The sequence below is a fragment of the Myotis yumanensis genome, unplaced genomic scaffold (assembly GCF_028538775.1).
Source record: "Myotis yumanensis isolate MYYU_CA2020_CCGP unplaced genomic scaffold, mMyoYum1.0.hap1 SCAF_10, whole genome shotgun sequence".
In the NCBI taxonomy this organism is placed as follows: Eukaryota; Metazoa; Chordata; class Mammalia; order Chiroptera; family Vespertilionidae; genus Myotis; species Myotis yumanensis.
In genome coordinates this window covers 63956580-63976149 of record NW_027223761.1, presented here as the reverse complement: position 1 = coordinate 63976149, position 19570 = coordinate 63956580, and the positions used below count along the sequence as shown (strand labels likewise).

The window sequence follows — 19570 nt, the reverse complement described above, 5'->3', positions numbered from 1 at the left end:
AAATGGTATTTCATATAAATGGTAACCAAAAATAGAGGGGTGGGGGTGGGGAGACTATCCTTATATCAGACAAAATAGATGGTATGCCAAAATTTTCACAAAAGACAAAGGACATAATCTATCTACACTAATAAAAGAGAAACATGGTAATTAGCATACGACCACTACCCTTCCCATTGGCTAATCAGGGAGATATGCAAATTAACTGTCAGCCAAGATGGCGGCCGGCAGCCAGGTAGCTGATGCGAACAGGGAGGCTTGCTTCCTTCAGTGACAGAGGACTCCAACGTTCCCCGCCTGCCTTGCCGGCCTCTGAGCTTCAGTTGGAAACATCGTAACATTTATAGAAGATAAACAAAACCCCAGAAACTTCCTGTCAGTCAGCCTGGATCTCAGAGCTGGAGTCGCAACATTGTTTCGAATACAGAAAACAAAGGCCAGAAACCTGCTTTCAGCCGAGCCTCAGAGAGAAAGCCGGCTCTCAGCTCCAGTGACAGCCATAGAAGGTAAATAAATGCCAGAATAAAAAAAAAAGAAAAAAAGGAGAGGTTTGGAGCTTCAGTCGCCCGCCAGCCTGAAAACGGCCCTCAGCCCCTCACCCAGACTGGCCAGGCACCCCAGTGGGGACCCCCACCCTGAAGCAACAAGATGGCGGCTAATTTGCATACTGAAGGCAGGCGGCAGCAGGCAAGGCTGTCTGCGGTCTGGGACCCGGATCTGTGACCCTGCCGGGTGGGATCAGCAGAGCCACAAGGCCTCCCGGCACCAGGATCAGCGTGACAGGGGGCAGTGCCCAAACCCCCTGATTGCCCTGCGGCTCTGTGTGTGACAGGGGGCAGCTCCTCAACCCCCTGATCGGCCCTGCTCTGTGCATGACAGGGGGGAGCTCCCCAAATCCCTGATGGGCCCTGCACTGTGTGTGACAGGGTACGAAGCCCCAACCCCCCTGATGGGCCCTGCTCTGTGCGTGACAGGGGGGAGCTCCCCAACCCCCTGATTGGCCCTGCTCTGTGTGTGACAGGGTATGGAGCCCCAACCCCCATGATGGGCCCTGCTCTGTGCATGACAGGGGGCAGTGCCCCAACCCCCTGATTGGCCGTACCCTGAGCGTGACTAGGGGTGGCATTGCAACCTCCCGATCCGCCCTGCGCTGTGCATGACAGGAGGCGGCACCCCAACTCCCAAATCGGCCCTGCTCTGAGCCCGACCAGGGGCTGCACCTAGGGATTGGGCCTGCCCTCTGCCACCTGGGAGCAGGCCTTAGCCAGCAGGTCGTTATCTTCTGAGGGGTCCCAGACTGTGAGATGGCACAGTCCGGGCTGAGGGACCCCCTCTACCCCCCCCTACCAGTGCACAAATTTTTGTGCACTGGGCCTCTAGTCTACACTAATAAAAGAGAAACATGGTAATTGGCGTACGACCGCTACCCTTCCCATTGGCTAATCAGCATATCCTTATGCAAATTAACTGTCAGCCAAGATGGCGGCCGGCAGCCAGGCAGCTGGAAGTGAACATGAGGCTTGCTTGCTCCCGTGACTGCAGACTCCAACATTCCCCGCCTGCGCTGCCGGCCTCTGAGCTGGCAGTTTGAAACATTCTAACAAATATAGGCGGGGATCTCAGAGCTGAAGTTATACATTGTTTCGATTATAGAACGGAAACAAACCAGATACCTGCTCTCAGAGCTAGAGCCAGAGCTAAAGCTGGCCCAGAATAAAATTAAAAAAAGGAGCCATTGGGAGCTTCAATCAACAACCGCCAGACTGAAAGCAGCCCTCAGCCCCTCACCCAGACTGGCCAGGCACCCCAGTGGGGACCCCCACCCTGAAGGGTGTGTGACCAGCTGCAAACAGCCCTCAGCCCCTCACCCAGACTGGCCAGGCACCGCAGTGGGGACCCCCACCCTGAAGGGTGTGTGACCAGCTGCAAACAGCCATCATCCCCTCATCCAGGCTGGCAAGGCACCCCAGTGGGGACCCCCATCCTGATCCAGGACACCCTTCAGGGCAAACCAGCCGGCCCCCAGGCCTCTATTCTATATAGTAAAAGGGTAATATGCCTCCCAGCACCGGGATCAGCGGATCCACGAGGCCTCCTGGCACCGGATCAGTGTGACAGTGGCTGCGCCCCAACCCCCTGATCAGCCCTGCTGTGTGTGACAGGGTGCGGTGCCCCAACTACCCCCCGCCGCCCCACGGGCCCTGCTTTGTGTGTGACAGGGTAGAACCATAACCTCCCCATCGGCCCTGCCCTGCGTGTGACAGTGGCGGCGCCCCAACCCCCTGATCGGCCCTGCTCTGTGTGTGACAGGGGGCGGTGCCCCAACTCCCCTATCGGCCCTACTCTGTGAGTGACAGAGGGGAGCTCCTCAACCCCCTCATGGTCCCTGCTCTGTGTGTGACAGCGGGGAGCTGGGAGCTCCCCAACCCCCTGATCAGCCCTGCTCTGTGGGTGATAGGGTATGGAGCCTCAACCCCCCTGATGGGCCCTGCTCTGTGCATGACAGGGGGCAGCGCCCCAACCCTCTGATCCGCCCTGCTCTGTGTGTGACAGGTGGCGGTGCCCCAACTCCCCTATTGGCCCTACTCTGTGAGTGAGAGTGGGGAGCTCCTCAACCCCCTGTTGGGCCCTGCCCTGTGTGTGACAGGGTATGGAGCCCCAACCCCCCTGATGGGCCCTGCTCTGTGCGTGTCAGGGGGCGGCACCCCAACTCCCCAATCGGCCCTGCTCTGAGCCTGACCAGGGGCTGCATCCAGGGATTGGGCCTGCCCTCTGCCACCCGGGAGCAGGCCTAAGCCAGCAGGTCATTATCTCCCGAGGGGTCTCAGACTGGGAGAGGGCACAGGATGGGCTGAGGAACCCCCTTCCCCCCCGAGTGCACAAATTTTTGTGCACCGGGCCTCTAGTCTATATATAAAAGCCTAATGTGCTAATTGTTCCTCTGACTATTCGAGCATTCAACCAGTCGCTATGATGCACACTGACCACCAGGGGGCAGATGCTTCAACTGATAGGTTAGCTTGCTGCTGGGGTTGGGCAGATTAGGACTGGGCGAGATGGACTGGATATGCCCTGGAGCCCTCCTGCAGTCCCTCCCCAGCCCAATCGTGCACTAGTGGGGTCCCTTGGCCTGGCCTGCACCCTCTCGCAATCTGGGAGCTCTCGGGGAATGTTGGAGAGCCAGTTTCAGCCCAATCCCTGCAGGTCAGGCCTAGGGACCCCACAGGTGCATGAATCTGTGCACCGGGCCTCTAGTATAATGATAAAAAGGGTCAATTTACCATGAAGATATAACAGTTATAAATACACCCAGCATCAAGGCATCTAAATATATAAAGTGAACATTGACAGACTGAGGGAGAAATTGACAGAAATGCAATAATAGATTACAATATCACACTTTTACTATTGATAGAACATTCAGACAGAAAATCAACAATGAAACAGCAGACTTGAACACTTCAGATCAAATTGACATAACAGTCCTATATGCAGGACATTCTACCCAACAGCAGAAGAATATACATTCTTATTAAGCACATATGGAATATTCTCCAGGATATGTCACATGTTAGTTCAAAAAATGATTCTTGATAAATATTAAAAGATTGAAATAATCCTATATAATAAAAGCCTAATATGCAAATTGTCCCCTCAACCGGGAGTTCAATAGGGAGTTCGACTGGGAGTTCAACTAGGGGGCGTGGCCAGGCTGCCAATCGCAGGAATGGAGACCCCGGCCAGTGGCAGGTAGCCGCTAGGGACCCTACCCATGCAAGAATTTCATGCACTGAGCCTCTAGTACCAATTGTAATTTTCAACCACAATGGAATGAAACTAGAATAATAGTTAGAAAACTAGAAAATTCACAAATATGTGAAAATTAACTAACACATCAAAAACAACTGAGTCTAAGAAAAAATCAAAAGAGAACTTCGAAGATATCTCCAAACAAATGAAAACAAAAATACAAAATATAACAACTTATGAGATGCAGTGAAAGGAATAATAAGAGGAAAGTTATGATGATAAATGGCAACTTTAAAAAAATTAAAATAGCCCTGACCGGTTTGGCTCAGCGGATAGAGCGTCGGCCTGCGGACTCAAGCGTCCCAGGTTCGATTCTGGTCAAGGGCATGTACCTTGGTTGCGGGCACATCCCCAGTACAGGATGTGCAGGAGGCAGCTGATCGATGTTTCTCTCTCATCGATGTTTCTAGCTCTCTATCCGTTTCCCTTCCTCTCTGTAAAAAATCAATAAAATATATTTTAAAAATTAAAATTAAAAAGAAGAAAGCTCTTAAATAAATATCCTATTTTTATACCTAAAAACTAGAAAAAGAACAAACTAAATCCAAAATTAGAAAGAAGGAAATAAACATTAGAGTAGGTACAAATGAAACAGAGAATAGAGAAACAACAGGCTCTGGCTGGTGTGGCTCACTTGTTGGGAGCATTGTCCAGTACCCGAAAGGTAGGGGGATCACTTCCTGGTCAGGGCACATACCCAGGTCGCAGGTTTCATTCCCTGTCAGGGTGTGGTCAGGGTATGTGCAGGCGGCAACCTCTCTTCCTCTCTCTCTTCCTCTCTCTTTAAAAAATAATAAAAAAATATATCAATAAAACTGAGTTGACTTTTTGAAAAGATAAAATTGACAAACCAAGAGCTACACTAAGAAGAGATTAAAATGAATAAAATCATAACTACGGTAAAAGAGGAAACATTACAACTGATGATAAAGAAATAAAAGGGATCATTAGAGACTACTCTGAACAATTATACGTTTAAAAATGTAATAACTCAGAAGAAATGGATACATTTTTAGAGCCACAGCCTATAGAGACTGCATAATGAAGAAATAGAATATCTGAACAGATATATAACTAGTAAGGAGATTGAATCAGTAATCAATAACCTCCAAACAAAGAAAATCTCAGGACCTGATGGCTTTAGTAGTTAATTTTACCAACTATTTAAAGAAGAATCAATGCAAATCCTCAAATTCTTCCAAAAACTTGGAGAGGAAAGAACACATCCAAACTCATTTTATGAGGCCAGCATTACCTGAGACCAAAGCCAGGCAAAGACATAACAAGAAAAGAAAACCAACAGGCCAGTATCCCTGATGAAGACAGATGCAAAAATCATCAATGCAATGTGAGCAAAGTATATTGAACAGTATATTAAAAAGGATATACACCTTAAGCAAATGAGATTCATCTTTGGGATGCAAGGGTGGTCCAACATATGAAAATGAATTACTGTGATGCACTTCATTAACACAATGAAGAATTAAAACCTCATGATATCTCATTGAAAAATAACATATGACAAAATTCAATATCTTTTTTATGATAAAAACTCTGAACAAACTAAGAATAGAGGGATATTATCTTAACATAATAAAGGCCGTATATTAAAAGTCCATAGCTAATATCATACTCAGTAATGAAAATAATCTCACAGAAACTACCAAGATTCTTTACCTAAATTTGATTCTTTCCTAAGATAATTAAAAGTGGGTAGAATTATATATTCTGAACTGTGATTCTTCAGATCTAAGTTGAAATAATGCCATGGGAAGGCTATGAGTTAATACATGAGTTAGTAATCAGAAAGCAGAGAGATCCAAAACTCATACTTAAGATAGATGCAGTTAATTTTTTTCTCCCTAAGTGCCAATTAGTCCAATTTTGTAGTGGCTGAAACAGTGGTCTCTTGCCTCTTGGGCAGGGTCCTCTCAAGAAAGACCCAGGCATCATGCTCACTGCCCCGAAAGTTTCCAAATGAAGCTTTGCCTTCAAAATTTTGTATATTATATAGCCAGCAGTGATCACACATATTAATGGTTGAATTTTTTATCTATCTATCTATCTCTCTCTCTATCTAATCATCTATAATAATCTATAATCTATCTATCTATTTACATATGCATTTGAGATACAGGATCATAAACCAAAAAATACCTTTGTCTCCATAGCTTTTTTATGATGGCTTTTTATGTCCTTTCTTAGAGAAAAGTTATAAAACTTGGTTCTTTGAGTTTCTATCAAACACATACAGTGTTTCCTTATTTTTTTGTGTGTGCAAGTCACAAAGGAGCCATAACTGTATATATTTTCACATCAGATATAAAATTCATATCTCACTAGTGACTTATGCAAGGAAAATAGGAACCTCCATTAGACAGCCCTACAATTTGTGTATGAATGGTGATTTGCAGTTTGGGAGTACTTTCCTTTGAAATCATTAAATCTTTACAGCTAAGTGGTCCGTCTGCCTTGACAGATCCTACACATTACCTTATTATGTGTACAAAAATGATCTTTAAAAAATACCTTTAATGACTTCAACAATGGCCAAAGTTCATCCAACACTTTTCTTACTTTCTTGAACTACATTTGGAGGCACTTTTTATCCTGTCACTTCAACAGCGCATAACAAAAAGCTTGTGTCAGAATTTCAATGTGACTTCACAGAGGCTTTTACTGTCATTACAGAATATTTTCGAACCAAATGAATAGCACTGTTCTCAATATAGCATTAGCTAGAAAAAAGTTTCTTTATGAATTCTGTAAGGTGCATTGCTTATTCTACATGAAAATCAAATGTGTAGTTATACAGATATAATTTCCACAGACTAAAATAAGGATAAATAGAACTCTGCTATGCCTTCCTAGCAAAGCTGACATTTCTACTCGTCCTTTTACTGTAGTTAAAATCAGTCCCCCTTTTAAGCAACAATCCCACTTGCCAGTTGTTACTGGAAAGAAATTGGCTTTAAATAAATTTAAGAAAACTAAAATCTGATCATACTCTTAGATTTTTTTAAAGTCCCGACTGACTACAAAAATAATGAATGAATCATCCTTGATTACAAGTAAGTAATTTGAAAGCAGCAAAAATTATTATTTTCCCTAAGTTGTCATAGAAACATCAATGAAAATGGGATACCAAAATGCCTGTAAAAAATTAGCAGTAGACTCAGAATCACTATTTCATTTAAAGAGTTGTATACATCATTGCACACAGAAATCTTTACTAATAAATTTTCAGCCACTCCATCAATGCTTTTCAATATTTTCACATTCCAAAGCTTCTCGATATTTAAAGTAAAAAATTTTAGGATACTAATCTTGAGGATAGAAGAAAGAAAGGAAAAAAGGAAATAAACAGCATTAAAACTTTTATAATTTGAAATATCTCTTTGCTTTTTTAAAAGAAAATACACTTTCCATGCACTTGCCAGTGCTTTCCTGCACACCTCATGCATGTAGCATACCAAGCTATGCAAAGTTCTACCAATCTATCATGCTATCTCATACTATTCTGTGTTCATGCACATGGATTTTATGGCCAAGAACATACTTTCACTGTCAGGATAAATGTTCCTCATCTCTTCTGGGCTAGAATCCCTCAATCAAATTTTGTTTCTAAGATTTTTCCGTAGTGTTGAAGGTAGTTGTAGTTTATTTATTTTACCTGATGAATCTAATGTGTAAATATATAAAACATATTTACTCGTTCTTTTGTTAATGGGATTTTATTGTTACCAGACTTATTTTTTCTTTATTAAAACAACTTTTGACTACTATTACCAAGCATGGCAAAATAATTGGTATCTCACTAGGCATCAACTGTAAACAACTAAAAACCTGAAAAAACATAAGGAACAATTATTTTATTTACTGGATAATAGACAGTGCAGGAATGCATCCCTCAGAGAATGAAGACAAACAACGTGAAGTTTACCATCAGTACAGATTTCTGCCAGGAGGCATTCCCTCCAAACCAACCCAGGGAGTAGGAACCCCGGCAGAGCAGGACAGATGCACTGAGCTGAAAAGACAGAGTAGGAATAGCCAGGAGGCTGAGGGGACTGAAACTTACAGGACAGAATAAGAGAAAGGGGAGAGACACAGATAATGACTTCCTGAAGTCTGTACTGGGATTCCAGTCAGTCTATGACCAAATATAAAATAACATATTTGGTCTTTTTAATTTCTAAAATATATCCGTTAAACAAAATTCATAGAACTTGGATAACGTTCCTAAGGTTACACAGCATCTTTGTGTCTAAATTGTACTTAAACCTTAGTTGTATCATTGAAGGCCAGTGCTCCTAGGCATCATGGATTGCTAAAAATAGAAAATAAAATAAGAAGGAAATAGATTTAAACAGTTACTCTTTATAAAACACAGAAATCATAGATGAAACAGTTGATTTTCTAGGAAAATATTGATTGCCAACATTGATGCAGCAGATATTTGAACACAACATAATTAAAGTAGAAAGAAGAAATTGAAAACACTTGTAAACAAACAAGCAAAAAACAACAACACCCTAACTTTATTAATGGTAGCAGACCCAGATAACTTTTTGTGAGAGTCCTATCAGTATTCTAAAGAACATATAATTTCTCTACCATTTAAGCTATCAGAACAGGAGATGGAAGTATTCTGGCATGTTTCCCAAGCTATCATTCATCACTGTGTGACATAATTTGTCAAAGCTAGCCTGTGAACAAACCACCAGCTCACTAACACAGACACACACACACACACACACACACACTCACACACCAACCAACTTAATAAACTACATACAATCTCACCTTTGAATAGTGACACAAAAATCCTAGATTAAAAAATAATGCCCTGGCTGGTGTGACTCAGGCGGTTGGGTGTGGTCCCCTACACTGAAAGGTTGCTGGTTCTATTCCAGGTCCCCCACATGCCCAAATTATGGGCTTGCTCCCCAGTGCGGGGCATGCAGGAGGCTATCATATCAATGTTTTTTTTTCTCTCTCTGTTTCCCTCTATCTCTAAAAATCAATTTTGAAATTTCATAAATCATTTTTCATATATATTAAAAGAATGATATGCCATGCCAACTTAAGCATTATTCAAAAAAATGCAAGGTTCAGTCTTCCTGTATGTTGTCTATACAGTATGTACCTAAACAAACAAGCAAAACTATCAAGCCAAATCCAGCTATTTCACTTCTGTTTTATTCCTAAGGAATAAGTCAGAAAGATGTTCAAAAACACACATGGTCTTTATCATAGCATTGTTTATAACAGTGAACATTCCTATTGTCCCTGTAAAGAAAATTTGTGGAAAAATATCCTATCCTTAGTATATAATTTATGGTAGACTGTTACAAGAGATGCAAGTAGTATACACAAAGCAAAAAAAATAAAAAATCCCAGCAGACTGCACAAATAAGGAAAGAGTGCTGAAGAGGAGGCATTTAGGACGGGTCTCAAGGGATCAGTAGGATTTTAACGGAAATGATTGGAAACACAGGGAGATGTGTTTCTGGGTCAGGAAATGTGGAAGGAAGTAGTGAGAAATCAAACTGAAAAAGTAGAGTAGGTCCAGACCAGAAAGGTCATTAAATATAGATAGTAATAAATAAATCAGCAGAACAGAACTGAAAAGCCTGAAACAGAGTCAAGTATGTGAGAACCAATTATATGACAAACACAACATCCCAAATATTGTGGGGAAGGGAGTGTTAACAATACTAAGATAAATAGTTGCATTCTCTGTCTCACACCCCAAACATGAATATTGTCCAGATGGATCACAGATCCAACTGTATAAAAATAATTGAAAATATTACTAGGAATGCTGCAGAAAATATGGACATAAACTTGGGTTTGTAGGTAATTTTATTTAAAAAACAAAAATTCAGAAGTCATGAAGAAAACTACAGATGTTTGTTTCTCCTAAAAAATGTTCATAGAATTATATCACAGAATTTTTCTGAGAAACAAAATCTTCATTATTCTAATACTCAAAACACTCGAAGAAATTAATTTAAACAATACAAACAGGGAAACAGAAAAATGAAAGAAAAATTAGAAAAGTAACATAAGCAAACATCTCAGAAAAGCACATGCAAATGGCCAATAAATTACAAAGAGATGTTCAACCTTCCTAGAGTTCAGAGAAATATTAATTAAAGTATTAAATGCCATTTTTTTACCTTTCAATACTGACAAAAATTAAACAATTAATCACACAAAATAGCGGCAAGGATATGGGGAAACAGTCTCATATATTACGGATAGGTGTGGAGACTGCCACTATATTATTGAAAAACAATCTGGCAGTACTTATTAAAATGAAGAATGTACATGCCCTTTGATCCATCAATTCCACTTTTGTGAATGCTTGCTGCAGAAAATAAAAGCAATAGTCCATGATATATGTGCAATGTTGTTTGTAGTAATATTGTTTCTTGGTGGCAAAGAAAGGAAACAAATCAAAACTGGGACTATGCTGAATGTTTAACTATAGGGAATGGCTGATTAAGTTCTGATACATCAATACAAAGGAATAATACGCAGCTATTAACCAGAGGTAAGTCCTGAGTTGATCTTGGATTTGATCTTTTAATAAAAATAAGAAACATCCAGCATATGAGTTACATGTTTAGACAAAACAAAAATATCATCATATGTGTAAGTATGTTCATCATACAGAACAGATGAGAGATTACATGCAAACTGTATTTGTCACTGCCGAAGGAAAATATTTTCAGGAGTGGAGGCCAAAAAAGATTCTTAATTCACTTAGTTCAAACTCTTGTTCAATCCCTTGCAATAAGTATTTGTTATTTTGTAATTTCACCGAATTGCTTTTAAATAATTTTACAAAGGTTTTTAAAAATAAAGTATAATGTATTAACACGCATATGTATTGTCTATGAATTGCCTTCCTGAAATATGAAAGAAAGGGAACTGTCTTCCTTGGCATCTAACTATTTACTTATCAGACAGTCCGCATAGAAAGTGAAATATGTCAACCAGCACACGGTCCTTAATTGTGATTACACTTTATTGCACTCAGCCTATTAAGTGCTTAAATTACCAGATAACAGAATCTATGTTCCTAATAGTGGAAAGTATATTAACGTTAGTTTTGCTCCTTATCATAGCCCAGTTCCAACAATTACATGGATGAAGGTTAATGGCTATATCCCTAGCAAGGCACGGCTGCGGAAATCTCAGGCAGTGCTGGAAATACCCAACGTGCAGCTGGATGATGCAGGCGTATATGAGTGCAGAGCTGAAAACTCGCGTGGAAAAAATTCCTTTCGTGGACAATTACAAGTATACAGTAAGTACTCTCAGCAAAGCATGATGTTCTAGTCCCAGGACCCTAACTGAAAATGCAAATTACTTTGAACTAATTGTTTTTTAGAAACAAAAAACAAGATTTAATTTATAATAATACTTCTTTGGTGTGATACAGCATCATGTAAGATTACCCTATATCGAGAAATGATTTAAAAAGGAATGGGAATGATCAGGTTCTTTGTATAGCAAAGAGAGTTTATAAAATGAGATGTTTTCCTGGCACCAAAGCTAATGTCTGGGAAGGTTAAGAATCTTTATTAATTTATTCTCACTGTTGGCCTGAGTAACAGTTGTCAGGAGTAACAATGTATTGCCTATAAACTATATCCTGCTCAGCTGTCTTTTTTTAAATAAAATTTTATTGGGACACAGCCACATTCATGTGCTTACATACTATATGTCATTTTTGCACTGCTATAGCAGAATTGAGCACTTGGGACAGAGAGGAGATAATGCAAAGACCAAAAAATGTCTGCTCTCTTGACCTTTACAAAAAAACTTTGCTGACAATTCATACATCTGTATCATAACTAGCCTTTGTAGCCTGCAAGTGTTTATATTGTCCAAAAATGCCAAAGAGTCAACCAGGTTGTGTGTAAGAATTGGGAAAGTCTACTTCAAAAACATCTACAATTTCCTCTTAACATCTAAGGATCACAAATTGTATCTATTTTTCATATTTTTATAATAAACATTATACATAATGGGTAAGTGATATAATTCTATGTCTCAGGTGAGGACACTAAAAAAGAGAGGAATAGAATAATCCAGAATCTATATAACAAAAGCCTAAGTGACTGTTACAGTAGAACAACCAGAATGACTGGTCGCTATGATGTACATTGACCACCAGGGGGCAGATACTCAACGCAGGAACTGCCTCCTTGTTGTCAGTATGCTCCCACAGGGGAAGCGCTGCTCAGCCAGAAACTGGGCTCATGGCTGGCAAGTGCAGTGGCGGTGGTGGGAGCCTTTCCCGCCTCTATGGCAGTGCTAAGGAGCAGCAAGCTGAGTGGTAAGGAGCAGCATGCAGGCGGGCTGTAAGGAGTGAGGGGTCCCGTACTGTAAGAGGAATGTCCTACTGCTGGTTTAGGCCTGCTCCCTGTGGAGAGCAGGCCTAAGCCAGCAGGCGGACATCCCCCAAGAGGTCCTGGACTGAGAGAGGACCCAGGCCAGGCCTCTAGTAGTGATATAAGCAAATACAGATGTTTCCAATATAAAATTATTGTCCAAATTACATATTCAGCTGAATCTTCCAAGCAACTATGACTGTCACTGTATCTCAAGATCAGTTATCCTAAATAGCTTAATGTTCTTCACAGGGACTCTTAAAGAGTATTTTGAAATATTAATATCTGAACTCAATCTGTGTTTTTTCTTTATCTCTTACCAACACCTTGAAGAATGCAGCACTTCAACCAAATTGACTATGCGCATTTTATTCATTCATTCACTGATCTAATCATTGTTTATTAAGTGCCTATTACTGCTCGCAACAGAGCTTTGAAGAAACTCGTGGTCCATTGGTTAGATGAAAAGCAAACTCCACCTTGGAGCTGAGTATACTATCTGCTGTGATAAAGGCATGTGCAAAAGATTATAGGAGCACAGTCTACTGCATTCTACTGGGATTTAGGAAAAGCTTCCAGAGGATTTGTACCTTAAAGGCTAAACAGGGGACAGCATCCTAGAAGAAAGATACATGAAATAATTTAGAAGTTTGTAAGATTGAAGCACTAGCCCTGGTTTGGTTATTTTTAGGCCATGGATATTATATTTGGATGAAATCTTCACAGATAAAAATCTGATCCCTAAAGACAAGTGTTCACCTAGTACTTTGCTACTCAAAACCACACACACACACACACACACACACACACACAAATGCAATGAGTGCCTGTTACTTTTAAGGCTATTTTGGAAAAATCCAAAATCTGTATTATGAATAATGGTCCACACCTAAATAAAAATTACAGTCTGGGATAGAAGCTCCTATGGGCACTACTCTACTAGCTCCCCTCCACACCCCAGCTACTTGATTGATAGGCGGTGGCAAATATTGCTAGAAAGAGTAGAAACAATTGCTTTTACTCGATATTATTTGTGTACCTTCTGGTGAGAGGATATGCTGCTAAGCAATAACTGTGGGCTCTCCTTGTCACGCACAATTAGGTGTGCACTATAGGCCAGCTGGGTACAGACAAACCTGCCCAAAGCATGCATCACTTTGATAGAAAATAATTAAGGTTGTTGACTGGAAAGAGAAACTGAGCTAGCCAGCTACTTTGGCATGTATTTCTGACCCTTTGGGAAGCTTTTTTAGAAGAATGTGGCCTTTTGCTGTAGCCCATGTTTAGGCCGGTTTCCTGTCCTGCTTTGCCCCGGATGTCTATTGCATGGGGCATTTATGAATAGTGCTGTTTCACATCCAGAAATAACTTGCTTATTATAGGTTTACTCAACTTTTGTACTTTTACAACTATTGTGTTTGATAGGAGGGCTTTTGCTCCTCACCCATCCAACTCTGTAAAATACAGAAAAAATCTTGGCTAACATTTCGACCTGACTGGCAGTTGCTACTGATAGCAAGATGCATAAAGGTTCCACTATATCCACGGATTGTACTTAAAATCTCCTCTCAGAATGGTCCTGTTGGAAGCTCTGTGACCTGAATTTCGAGTGTTGGAAGAAGTAGAGGCTGACCCTATCTATCTAAGTGGTCAATAGTCACACAGGACTGAAAACATAGTCTTTCCTCAGGTTCACTTTCTTTTCGGAAGGACAATGATGGGAGTGTTTTCAATGTTCAGTAGTTAGACGCAAAAGTTGAACCAAGCTTCTAAGGCAACCTTTCTGGCCTCGACGTTTTGTCAAATCATTGAAAATGAGTGCTAATATCAATGCTAGGTATAGATTTAGGCCACATATTTTATTGTTAATTACTCAGAATCTGTATTTTTAAACATACACCAAATAATACAACATAAATAAAGAGGTTCGTGTTAGTTAAATGAGTAAAAAGTAAGGTAAACTTACATGTCTAATATTATATAAAATTTTTAATGTAGTACTTATAAAAATAAACTAGCAAAAAATTAAAATTTTGCTAAGAATTTGAATCTTAGAAAAACTGCATACTTATTCTGTGGAATATGCCTTTTGTTTATACTATAGAATAGTTTAATGGGTGAAATGATGTCTTTATTTTTTCTGTAGCTTCTGATGATTAATGAAAAACACCTTGTTTTAACCAGCCACACAAATTTTTTAGTCCTTATTTCCAGTATAAGTGGAATCTTGCTTTATAGAGTTCTCAATCAAAATGAAAGAAAAAAAGAATGAGGATACAAAAGGAGAAGAAAGGGGAAGGAGGAGGAAGACAAAGGAAAGAAGGAAGGTGGGAAGGAAGCTCAATTTCAAGCAGTTTTATACATAAGGAGATCCCTAATAGGGGGTATTTGTGTACAGAAAAATCTTATTACATAAAGATGTGCGGTCTATGAGTTTAAATATATGTCATGTTCCCACCAACTAGTAATTTGTCATCCTGTAGAGCAAGAGCACTATAGCTGATTGCTAAATAGTTAAAATTTACTATTTCAACTAGAAATATGTCAGTATTAAAATATACCTGTACCCAAGATGCTTAAAGAAAATTACACTGCATTGCACTAAATGTTCAATAAGGTTTTTATTTTTAGTGCAGTGTAGCGCTATAGGTGTTATTTTTTATATGTTTGTAAAATCTCTGGACAGTGTCCTTATAAATTGTAAGTGTCTGCAATTCAATTACAGAAAAGCTTTTCCAAGACAAAGAGTAATTTTTTTCTTTTGCTATTATTCCTATTTTCCAGCACTAAGCATACACTCAGCACAGAATGATTTTTATTATAAATCTATGCTTATTATAAAGATTAATGCTTAGATATGGACACCATTCTTCAAGGTATACTGTAAATAGATAAGCGTCAGGAGATTAAAGAACTAATGAAGGTAATTAAGGTAAAGAATGTGAAGACTTTAGACTTAATCCATGGTGGATAAGCATAACAGTTTCCACGTTGGCAGACGATAGCATATTCACAGACCTATAAACTGCTAATATGTAGGTGAATACATAGTGGCATTTTATTTTTGTTTGCTGATTTTGAAAAAAATAGTATTGGTTTTCATAGCTATCATCCACTCTAATATTTTTTAACCTCTAATAGACACTTAGTTTATCAGATCTTATTTGAAACTGTCTTAATAATTCACTCTGTGGAGAAACTGTCTCTGGATTACTTGGCCTCAAATGTATTCATGGGCTTGTATCTCAGGAACACATAGAATTGGTGGGAATCTTTCCCTAAAGCCAAGGATAATGTACTAGTGGTTAAAATGGAAATAACATTGAATTAGTAATTTTTTTAAAAAGAACTAATGAAGGGAATAGTTGCCAAGAGCTTATGTTTTAGACGCTACTGTACTACTAGGTACTTTGCATAATATAAGCCCAAATAACCCCTAGGAATTGGTATTCCTGCTTGACAGATTGGGAACCTAAGGCCTGGCAAGGTTAAGGAGATTATCACTGAAAGTCCCATTCACAATAGGCAGTAGAACCAGATTCCAACTTAGAACTAGCAATGGCACCAGCAATCAACCCAACTGTAGGATGTGACCTCTCAGTGAAATATTGAGGACCTGAGCTAAGGCGTGGGATGAGAAGGGGGTGAAGAGTAGTTCATTCCTTCCACTCACCTCTAATTGCTAGAGAAGACTGATTTATACGTTGTCCTTTTCATTAATTTTCAGTCCCTAGTTTTCTTTTCTTCCAAATTGCGTTTTTCTATAGTAGGCATGGTTTTAAAAGATGCTTTAGCTATCCTATATAATAAAAGGCTAATATGCAAATGTACCAAATGGCAGAAGGACTGTCGTTATGATGCACACTGACCACCAGGGGGCAGACGCTCAATGCAGGAGCTGCCTCCTGGTGGTCAGTGCGTTCCCACAGGGGAGCGCTGCTCACCGGACTCACGGCTGGCAAGTGCAATGGCCGTGGCAGGAGCCTCTCCTGCCTCCATGGCAGCACTAAGGATGTCTGACTACCAGCTTAGGCCAGCTCCCCGTGGGCCTAAGCCATCAGTTGGACATCCCCTGAGGGCTCCTGGACTGTGAGAGGGTGCAGGCCAGGCTGAGGGACGCCCCCCCCCAAGTGCATGAATTTCATGCACCAGGCCTCTAGTTAAAATATATTAAAGATTTACCATAGAAAATAATGTGAAATTATAGATATCTAATTAATAATTTCAGCCATAAAGAAAATGTTTGCCATCCTCTTTGGAGAAAATTTCTCACCTTGAGTTCTGTTGTTATGAAAATTATACCAAATGTATTCATAGTTGATAGAAAATAAAGTTCAAGTTATTGTATGAGCAATGGATTAAGGGAGGAAAGTAACCAATATTTTTTATATCAATCATCACTGTAGGCCATTGAAATATGAATTATAATCTATAGCTCACAGATACGACTAATAGAAGTTAACTCATTCCTAATCACATATTAGAGCAAGGACCTGGTAGCACTGGGATTTGAACCTACATTTACCCCAACTCTGTAATCTTTCTAATATGCCAAGTTACCTCTTACTGGCCCACAGCTGAGAATTCTAATATTGAGAATGAGCTCTGAGGATAAAATATGTTGGCTCCTCAACCCTTGAGTACAGGAGCAATGAAGGAGGCCAATAACAATCAGCATTTATCAACAGATTTTCAGAATTTCTAAGGACAAGAGATAATAAGCAAGATTCCCTTTACACACATCTGCTATGTGTTTTAAAATTATAACCTAGATACTGATCTGAAGTTCGAACGTATCACATAAGTAGTTGGCAATGTACAGTGCATCTTGTGAGAGTGTAACAGCTTCTGGGCTTACAGTGCCATATGTCTCTCAAATTGTTCATACCCTAAAATAGGTAGCTTGACAAAAGCTAGAGAAAAAAGTTACTAGCTTTTTCTTTTTTAAATTCTGGGGGCAAAGTAATAGGCAATTTTTATTTATAGAATTGTTAGCAGAGTGAATTTGAATAATATTTTAATTACATTTCTGTGTCATCCACTATATTTTGAGCTGACAGACATTGTAACATATTTATCTTTGCATTCTTGGTGCTAGGCATTGCACCAATTGTGATGTCCAATAAATATTCAAAGAAGAAAGGAAGTCAGAAATTCTTTTTTTACAATTAATTGATCACTTGTTGATTCTTATGACAAAGTCATTTGGAATCTGGACTCTAAGTTAGGCCAAACATTATTTTGATTTCTTTCCAGATGACCAGTTTTTAATTTGTTAGTTTTTTATTCCTTTTCTAATTTTCATTTTAGTAACTTTTAAATAATTTTTTTTCACTCCTACAAACTGGGTATCCCAGCACTAGTTGCAGTGCATTAAGTCACATATCAAATATAACCAATGTCCTGTTACCAACCATCATGTGTGGGTCAGTGCTGTGTCTAAAGTAAATATATATGTTACATCAACTCTGCTCTTGATCTTGCTATCTAGCAGGGATGTCAAACCATAACTAAAATATTCAATAAGTTTAAGTAAGCAACAGAAGAGAGGGAATAAGTGACTGTGTGATTATTTTTCAAGTGAATAAGAACTATAGGTGTCCAGAGAAGGAGCAATTACTTCCCTTAAGGTTAAGGTTAATAGTCCTTATATTACTTGTACAAAGTCTTGAATTATGAGTAGAATTAAAAGAGACAGAGAAAAGAAGTAAAATATTCCATGTGGATTGAGCAATCTGAAGAAGATGCAGGGTGTGCATGGGGAGACGACAAACTTGTCTCTGGATTACAGGGGTCATGTATAGCTTTGAAGTTGTCTGGCAAAGCAAGAGTAGGAAAGTTTATAGAAAGTCCAAATGAGAAAGCAGAGTTTAAGGTTGCTTTTGCATCTGAACATTTCTATGTTTTGCACATGACTACAAAGAAACTAATTTTGGAAGCCAGGCACAAAAAATCAGAACCAATACTTGAAGCTCACTGTGGTAGGTTGTTGAGTGAAAGCTTCTAGGCTTGAAGTTGAATCACAGAGTGGATTCAAAGGCCTACAAATCCTGACTATGCCAAGGTAAGCCTTCTTAAAGGCCAGGCTATATTGGCTGAAAAGACCAATGAGATACTAAAGACAAAATTCCCATTTAGTTGTTTGAAAGTAACACACTAGGTATACAGCATATGCTTTCAACTCATTTTTCTATTTTTTTATTTCATTTTATTTTTTTACCTTTGTTGTTGAAAGTATTACTGATGTTCCCTTTGTTTGTTTGCATTTTTCCTCCATTGACACCCTCCACCTCATACCCGCCCCTCCCAGGTCTTCATCACTCTATTGTCTGAGTCCATGGGGAACTTATATGCATAACCCATCAATTCATTTTTTAATATTTCAAAATGGGATGGGAGAAATATACTCCCTAAAGTTAGAAATGTCTGACTTTGTGAAAGTAGTTACTGGCTCTTACTGTGGGGCTTTGGATAAATTTCCTTAACTTCTCTGAGCTAAAATTTCCTGGTTAATAAAATGAAATATATTTATTTTTGGGATCAATATTGCAAGGGTTAATTGATCATTGAGCTCAGTGTGTCTAGGACTAGCATTTCATAAATGAGAGATTTTCTTGCGTTTTCCCCTCCTTTCTCAACTAGCTTAGATTTTGGACATCTCTTGTCCTTCTTAGACCCCTATTCTGATATCCATGTGCAATTTCCTTCAGCACATACTGTTTCCTTTCTTATGCTGTCCTTTCCTGTGGCATTGACTTTATACCTCCTATACCACAGTATAAACTTCTTAAGTATAGGACATAGGTGTCCTGCATCCATCATAACCTCCAAGATTGAGCAGGAACTGAATAATATGGGGTGATTTAATCAATGATCAAAGTCCTCACTAGCACTAAGTAAGACATTTTATAAGTTAATGCTAAAAAAGTTGCTAGAGAGAAATAATCAATTCAGTTCAATATTTTTTATGTTTATTTCTTCAATTGTTTCAAATAGAATATTTGTGGACGAAGAGTCATTTTTCCTCCCTAGTAGTTTTATTTTAAAAGCCAAGCAATGGAGGAAAGACACTTTACTTATATCATAAGATTTTCATACAATTACAACATTGTCTTATTTCTTTTTTTTTAAGTTATAAAGTGTATTTTTACAACTATCCAATATGTGACTTAAATGTTGATTTCATCAGATGAAATATATCTGAACATACCCACTACATGATATGCACAGGAAAAGACACAGAGATCAAGCAATACTTTCATACCAGAATTCAAGATATTAAGTAGCAAGGAAATACAGTGGCATTGAAGGCTGAGGTGAAGTACAAGAGTCAATAAGGTAAAGAGAGC

The 19570-nt window shown here is 39.3% G+C and overlaps 1 protein-coding gene across 2 annotated transcripts in view; it reads left to right on the top strand.

Annotated features, from left to right (window-relative positions):
- Window positions 1-19570, top strand: part of CNTN5 (contactin 5) — a 1123865-nt gene that overhangs the window by 838382 nt on the left and 265913 nt on the right. For both annotated transcript variants that reach the window (XM_070425923.1, XM_070425924.1), the window contains exon 10: window positions 10950-11131. In XM_070425923.1, the coding sequence (XP_070282024.1) occupies window positions 10950-11131 (182 nt within the window). The remainder of the gene's footprint in view (window positions 1-10949; window positions 11132-19570) is intronic.